The 8,064-nt window shown below is 44.8% G+C and overlaps 1 protein-coding gene across 1 annotated transcript in view; it reads left to right on the forward strand.

The window, feature by feature from the left end:
* Window positions 1-7,727, forward strand: part of LOC129838775 (voltage-dependent calcium channel subunit alpha-2/delta-4-like) — a 34,476-nt gene extending 26,749 nt beyond the window's left edge. The window contains exons 7-10 of the mRNA XM_055905944.1: window positions 2,001-2,053; window positions 2,634-2,689; window positions 4,473-4,593; window positions 6,588-7,727. Of these exons, the coding sequence (XP_055761919.1) occupies window positions 2,001-2,053; window positions 2,634-2,689; window positions 4,473-4,593; window positions 6,588-6,714 (357 nt within the window). The 3' untranslated portion in view covers window positions 6,715-7,727. The remainder of the gene's footprint in view (window positions 1-2,000; window positions 2,054-2,633; window positions 2,690-4,472; window positions 4,594-6,587) is intronic.
* The last annotated feature ends 337 nt before the right edge of the window (window positions 7,728-8,064 follow it).

Raw genomic sequence — 8,064 nt, forward strand, 5'->3', positions numbered from 1 at the left:
GTGTGTTCATGGATGTGTGTGTATTTGTCTGAATACTGTATAGATGTGTGTATTTGTATGAATACTGTATGTATGTGTGTATTTTTTTTGTGGTATCTGTACTTTACTTTACTATTTATATTTTTGACAACTTTTGCTTCACTACATTCCTAAAGAAAATAATGTATTTTTTACTCCATACATTCTCCCTGACACCCAAAAGTGCTCATTACATTTTGAATGCTTAGCAGGACAGGAAAATGTCAAATTCAAGAGAACATCCCTGGTCATCCCGACTGCCTCTGATCTATCTGCCAGCTCACTAAACACAAACTCATCCCTACTGCCTCTGATCTGCCACCTCACTAAACACAAACTCATCCCTACTGCCTCTGATCTGCCAGCTCACTAAACACAAACTCATCCCTACTGCCTCTGATCTGCCACCTCACTAAACACAAACTCATCCCTACTGCCTCTGATCTGCCAGCTCACTAAACACAAACTCATCCCTACTGCCTCTGATCTGCCACCTCACTAAACACAAACTCATCCCTACTGCCTCTGATCTGCCACCTCACTAAACACAAACTCATCCCTACTGCCTCTGATCTGTCAACTCACTAAACACAAACTCATCCCTACTGCCTCTGATCTGCCAACTCACTAAACACAGACTCATCCCTACTGCCTCTGATCTGCCAGCTCACTAAACACAAACTCATCCCTACTGCCTCTGATCTGTCAACTCACTAAACACAAACTCATCCCTACTGCCTCTGATCTGCCAACTCACTAAACACAGACTCATCCCTACTGCCTCTGATCTGCCAGCTCACTAAACACAAACTCATCCCTACTGCCTCTGATCTGCCAACTCACTAAACACAAACCCATCCCTACTGCCTCTGATCTGCCACCTCACTAAACACAAACTCATCCCTACTGCCTCTGATCTGCCAGCTCACTAAACACAAACTCATCCCTACTGCCTCTGATCTGCCAGCTCACTAAACACAAACTCATCCCTACTGCCTCTGATCTGCCAACTCACTGAACACAAACTCATCCCTACTGCCTCTGATCTTCCCACTCACTAAACACACACTCATCCCTACTGCCTCTGATCTGCCAACTCACTAAACACAAACTCATCCCTACTGCCTCTGATCTGCCAGCTCACTAAACACAAACTCATCCCTACTGCCTCTGATCTGCCAGCTCACTAAACACAAACTCATCCCTACTGCCTCTGATCTGCCAGCTCACTAAACACAAACTCATCCCTACTGCCTCTGATCTGCCAACTCACTAAACACAGACTCATCCCTACTGCCTCTGATCTGCCACCTCACTAAACACAAACTCATCCCTACTGCCTCTGATCTGCCACCTCACTAAACACAAACTCATCCCTACTGCCTCTGATCTGCCAGCTCACTAAACACAAACTCATCCCTACTGCCTCTGATCTGCCAGCTCACTGAACACAAACTCATCCCTTGTAAATGTTGGACTGTGCCTATGGCTCTCCGTAAAAAAAATATATGGTATTGTCTGGTTTGCTTAATATAAGAAATGTGAAATGATTTATACTTTCACTTTCGATACTTAAGTATATATTTTAGCTATTAAATTTCCACCACTGATTACTGCTCTGGTAGGAGAGGATGTGGGTGTGAATTGATGCCTCGTGTCAGTGATTAGGAAAGAGAGGTTATTCACAGCAGACGTCTCATCCCTCAGCACTGAATCCTTTTCCTCTTGTTTCTCTGAGAGTCATTCTGTGTTGTGTATCTTTCTTTATTGCGTACTGTGCTGCTGCTCATTGGAAGTCTAGACTGGGTCACTGTGAAGCACTTTGTGACAAATGTTTCTCTCTCTCTCTCTCTCTCTCTCTCTCTCTCTCTCTCTCTCTCTCTCTCTCTCTCTCTCTCTCTCTCTCTCTCTGTCTATGTCTCTGTCTCTCTCTCTCTCTCTCTCTCTCTTTCTCTCGATCCCTCTCTCTCTCCTCTCTACAGCCCTTCTATGGTCTGGCGGCTGCTCTAAAGTGGTTCCTCACCAACTTCCTACTGTAAGTGTGTCAGAGAGATCAGAGGTCATTGGCTGCTGGTAGCTAGTTAATTCTCAAGAGCCATTACAATTTACTGTCACTTGTTCTCTATGTATGGCTCTCTCCTTCTCTCCTTCTGTCCTTCTCTCCTTCACTCCTTCTCTCCCTCCATCTCTCCCCATCTCTCCTTCTCTCCCTCTCTCCATCACTCCTTCTCTTCCTCTCTCCATCTCACCCTCTCTCCATCCCTCCTTCTCTTCCTCTCTCCTTTTCTCCCTCTCTCCCTCTTTCCATCACTCCTTCTCTCCCTCTCTCCTTCACTCCTTCAGTCATTCACTCCCTCTCTCATTCTCTCCATCACTCCTTCTCTCCCTCTATCCCTCATTCCATCACTCCTTCTCTCTCTCCCTCTATCTCATCACTCCTTCTCTCTCTCCCTCTATCTCATCACTCTCTCTCTCCTTCACTCCTTCTCTCCCTCTATCTCATCACTCTCTCTCTCCCTCTCTCCTTCACTCCTTCTCTCTCTCTCTCCTTCCCTCCTTCTCTCCCTCTCTCTCGCGTTCTCTTTCACTCATCTTCTTTCTCCTTCCCTCTGTAGGTTTTTACTGGAGTTCAACATCTGTGGTCTGTGGCACTCTGACCGCTTTGCTGAAGGTAACACAGTCCAGTAAAGAGCATTCGTTCCTATTCATTCAGCTTCCGTGTGTTGTGTTGCACTGTTTGGCTTCAATGTCCCAATCTGTGTGTCTCTCATGTTGTCTCCTGTCCTGACCACACCCACCCATGTCTCTGTCACCAACATCATCATCATCATCCTCATCACCTGTCAATCATTCTCACCACCTCATTCCTCCCACCCAGCCAAGCCTGGCTTCAAAGGTACAGATTAAACCTATTGGGTGCGTGCGTGTGTGTGTGTGCGTGTGTGTGTATGCGTGTGTGTGTATGCGTGTGTGTGTGCGTGTGTATGCGTGTGTTTGCATGTGTATGTATGTGTGTGTGTGTGTGTGTGTGTGTGTGTGTGTGTGTGTGTGTGCGTGCGTGCGTGCGTGCGTGCATGCGTGTGTGTATGCGTGTGTGCGTGCGTGTGTTTTGTATGGCAACAGACGATCAGAGGATGTATTGTATCTATCTAATCTATATCATCTATTTAAAGTTGATCAGGGTCAGATAAATTCACAGTAATGACAGCTAGTAAATAATTCAAGAGTCGGACATCTTGAAAGTGTATCCTTGTCCACAGTCATTAAGATGTCAATCACCATGAGTTGATATGTTGTTATGATATGTTGTTATGTTATGATATGTTATGATATGTTGTTATGACAGCTGTAATATAGACAGACTCATCACTTATTAGAACAATCTATCTGTTATAAACCCTGTTCCAGTCCCATGCAGTGACGACTGCCTGGTATCTCTGCATGGAGATGCACTGTGGTCTGGTCCAAAACACGGCCCAGTACTTTCCCTTAGCTCTGGTCCAAAACACAGCCCAGTACTTTCCCTTAACTCTGGTCCAAAACACGGCCCAGTACTTTCCCTTAGCTCTGGTCCAAAACACGGCCCAGTACTTTCCCTTAGCTCTGGTCCAAAACACGGCCCAGTACTTTCCCTTAGCTCTGGTCCAAAACACGGCCCAGTACTTTCCCTTAGCTCTGGTCCAAAACACGGCCCAGTACTTTCCCTTAGCTCTGGTCCAAAACACGGCCCAGTACTTTCCCTTAGCTCCTAGTCCAAAACACGGCCCAGTACTTTCCCTTAGCTCTGGTCCAAAACACGGCCCAGTACTTTCCCTTAGTTCTGGTCCAAAACACGGCCCAGTACTTTCCCTTAACTCTGGTCCAAAACACGGCCCAGTACTTTCCCTTAGCTCTGGTCCAAAACACGGCCCAGTACTTTCCCTTAGTTCTGGTCCAAAACACGGCCCAGTACTTTCCCTTAGTTCTGGTCCAAAACACGGCCCAGTACTTTCCCTTAGCTCCCTAGTCCTTCAGTGTTGGTCAATGTGAACGAACCAACAAGGTGTATGGGCTGGATGGAGTTCGAAATTGCTTGCGACTCATGTTGGGCTCCCGAGTGGCTCAGTGGTCTAAGACACTGCATCTCAGTACAAAAGGTGTCACTGTTGTTCCTGGTTCGAATCCAGGCTGTTTCACATCCGGCCGTGATTGGGAGTCTCATAGGACGGTGCACAATTGGCCCAGCATTGTCTGGATTTGGCCGGGGTAGATAAGAATTTGTTCTTAACTGACTTTCCTAGTTAAATAAAGGTTACTTATTTTTAAAGTTTTATATAATGATGTCCGTCCTCCAATGCAATATCCCATGAGGGATTAGGACTGGAGGTGTGTACGTTAGTGTGAGGGATGGTGATTGGCTCTCCCTGTCATCAAGATACAGTAAGATAATAATGATTGGTTGTCTCGGTCCCCAGCGTCGGCCCAGAAGAAGAAGGGAGACATCCTGCAGCCGTGTGACACAGAGTACCCCAGCTTTGTCTACGAGCCCTCGATTAAGGAGACCAACAGCCTCATCAAGTGTGGACGCTGTCAGAAGTAAGAACACACACACACACACACACACTTTTTCTGTCATTTTTTAAAAGTTAACAACATAATGTATATAAATGACAAAAGCATGATAATATATTTTATATAAACAAAACAATAATACAAATTCCAGAAACTACAGTCTTCTTTATATAAATCCCACAGCTGGATTCACACATCACCTCAGTCCTCTGAAATCTCTCTTAGAGTAAATCACTTCCTGATTTTTTTTTCTGAGATTATTTTCTGTCTCTGCGTATCAGCTCTTTATCGCTCTACCTCCATGTATCTGTCATTCTCTCTCATCCCATCCATACCCATGTCTCCTGTCTTTTCTGACAGGAAGCCACTAGCCTGAAGATCAGAGAGAGAGAGAGAGAGAGATTGTAGAGAGAGAGAGAGAGAGAGAGAGAGAGAGAGAGAGAGAGAGAGAGAGAGAGAGAGAGAGAGAGAGAGAGAGAGAGAGAGAGAAACATTTGTCACAAAGTGCTTCACAGTGACCCAGTCTAGACTTCCAATGAGCAGCAGCACAGTACGCGATAAAGAAAGATACACAACACAGAATGACTAGAGAGAGAGAGATTGTAGAGAGAGAGACTGTAGAGAGAGAGAGAGACTGTAGAGAGAGAGAGAGAGACTGTAGAGAGAGAGAGAGACTGTAGAGAGAGAGAGACTGTAGAGAGAGAGAGAGAGACTGTAGAGAGAGAGACTGTAGAGAGAGAGAGAGAGACAGAGAGAGAGAGAGAGAGAGATACTGTAGAGAGAGAGAGACAGACAGTAGAGAGACAGAGAGAGAGAGAGAGAGACAAAGAGGGACAGTAGAGAGAGAGAGAGACTGTAGAGAGAGCGAGAGAGAGAGAGAGAGACGAGAGAGCGAGAGAGAGAGAGAGAGACAAGCTAAATGCTAAAGATGTGTTTCTGCTGTGAGGGGTTTAGCGAAGGTCATCTCAATTTCATCTAATGGGAAACAGCGGTTTGAGGTGTTCCAGCGCCCCCATCTGTTGGAAATTGGATATAACACAAATAATGAGTGTCTAATGAAAGGGGAAGGGTGATTCCTAGTCAGTTGTACAACTGACTGCATTCAACTGAAATGTGTCTTCCTCATTTAACCCTCTGAATCAGAGAGGTCCAGGGGGGGCTGCCTTAAGGGGCAGTAACCGAAAGGTTGCTGGATCGAATCCCCGAGCTGACAAGGTAAAAATATGTCGTTCTGCCCCTGAACAAGGCAGTTAACCCACTGTTCCTAAGCCGTCATTGTAAATAAGAATTTGATCTTAACTGACTTGCCTAGTTAAATAAAGATTCAATTTAAAAAATTCAATAAAAATAAAAATACTGTCCACGTCATGGAATGACATTGTATTGAGATGTGTGTGAATCAAAATGAATATATATACTGTATATACTATCGCACTCAAACTCCATCTTTATCCAGAGATTACACATTCATTTGGGATCTTAGATTCATCCATAGATTAAAGTCCAGACCAGTTCAAGCGTGCATCCGTTCATATCACTAAGCTGTTTAATGAGCACTAACATCGTGCTTGTTTGTAACATAGTGTGTGTTACAGTTACTTGTTACCTGTCCAAAATTGTAATCAATAATGAAATTTCTGGATTACCCAAACTCAGTAATGTAATCTGATTACTTTGGGATTACTGTCCCTTTAAGAGGAATTAGAAGAAGACAAAAAGGATCCATCAAACGCATTGGTGTGTCATCATAGTGGTCTCTGATTGGTGGTCATCATTTGGTGTGTCATCATAGTGGTCTCTGATTGGTGGTCTGTCTGTCCTTCCGACCGACCGACCGACCGACTACGCTCTCTCTCTCTCTCTCTCTCTCTCTCTCTCTCTCTCTCTCTCTCTCTCTCTCTCTGTCTCTCTCTCTCTCTCTCTCTCTGTCACTCTCGCTCTCTCTCTGTCACTCTCTCTCTCTCTCTCTCTGTCTGTATCTTAACTATTCTGTGTGTGTGTGTGTGTGTGTGTTCCAGGATGTTTGTAACCCAGGCTGTCCCTGACAGTAACCTGCTGATGTTGGTGGTACAGGCAGACTGTGACTGTTCCCGTCAGTACCCAGCTATCACCATGGAACCCAAGGAAGTGAAATATATCCTTTAACATGAAGATCTATCTTACTGGTTCACTCTCACAAGCCCTCTGTCTGACACAGACAGTGATTGATAGAATTATAATGGCGTTGTGGAAATGGGATTTGATATCTATGAATAAGCAGTTCCTTAGTCATCATATATCAGACCAATCACTTCTCTTATTAAATACATTACAGACATCGTTCATTTCAAGCAGTTCTGAATGGCTGTTTTACGCTGTGGGGAGCAGTCTCTTCCTAAACTCTTCTCCTTGACACATTCAGAGATGACCAGCAGGGTCATAGCCGAGCATTCAGAGGTCGAGACAGCAGGTGTGAGGGGGAAGGAGACAGAGAGAGAGACAGAGAGAGAGACAGAGAGAGAGACAGAGACAGAGAGAGAGAGACAGAGAGAGAGACAGAGAGAGAGAGAGATAGAGAGAGAGAGAGAGAGAGAGATGGAGACAGAGATGGAGACAGAGAGACAGAGAAAGAGACAGAGATGGAGACAGAGAGAGAGACAGAGATGGAGACAGAGATGGAGACAGAGATGGAAACAGAGAGAGATGGAGACAGAGATGGAGACAGAGATGGAGACAGAGAGACAGAGAGAGAGAGACAACCTGGTCTATATTGGTTATGTGGATAGTAATGAGAGTAGAGTCTTATCACTCTGACAGAGTCCAGCTGTAGTAAAGCATTAAGCCAGTCATACACTCATACATCCTTCATGAACAACACACACCATAATGGGCTGTGCTGTGTGACCTGCATCATCAGTCAATCTGTCAGTAGGGGTGTCAGGGTCTCATACCCAGACAGACTCTCGTATCCTTGACCCTGCACACACACACACACACACACACTGCATATAGAATTACACCAGATATGACAGACTGACCCTATCCTCCCGGCATATAGACTATTTAAGCAATAAGGCCCGCGGAGGTGTGGTATATGACCAATATAACACGGCTAAGGGCTGTTCTTAGCACAGTGCAACTCCAGACACCACAAACCCCCAAGGTGCCTTATTGCTGTTAGAAACTGGTTACCAATGTAATTAGAGTAGTAACAATAAATGTTTTGTCATACACGTGATATACGGTCTCATATACCACGGCTGTCAGCCAATCAAAATTCAGGGCTCGAACCACCCCGTTTATAAAGCAGAAGATACTCTTTGTTGTTGTTGTTTAGTGTGTTGGTATTGTACCATAGATACTCCTTGTTGTTTAGTGTGTTGGTATTGTATCATAGATACTCCTTGTTGTTGTTGTTTAGTGTGTTGGTATTGTACCATAGATACTCCTTGTTGTTGTTGTTTAGTGTGTTGGTATTGTATCATAGATACTCCTTGTTGTTTAGTGTGTTGGTAT

Source organism: Salvelinus fontinalis, chromosome 39, assembly GCF_029448725.1.
Source record: "Salvelinus fontinalis isolate EN_2023a chromosome 39, ASM2944872v1, whole genome shotgun sequence".
Classification (NCBI taxonomy): domain Eukaryota; kingdom Metazoa; phylum Chordata; class Actinopteri; order Salmoniformes; family Salmonidae; genus Salvelinus; species Salvelinus fontinalis.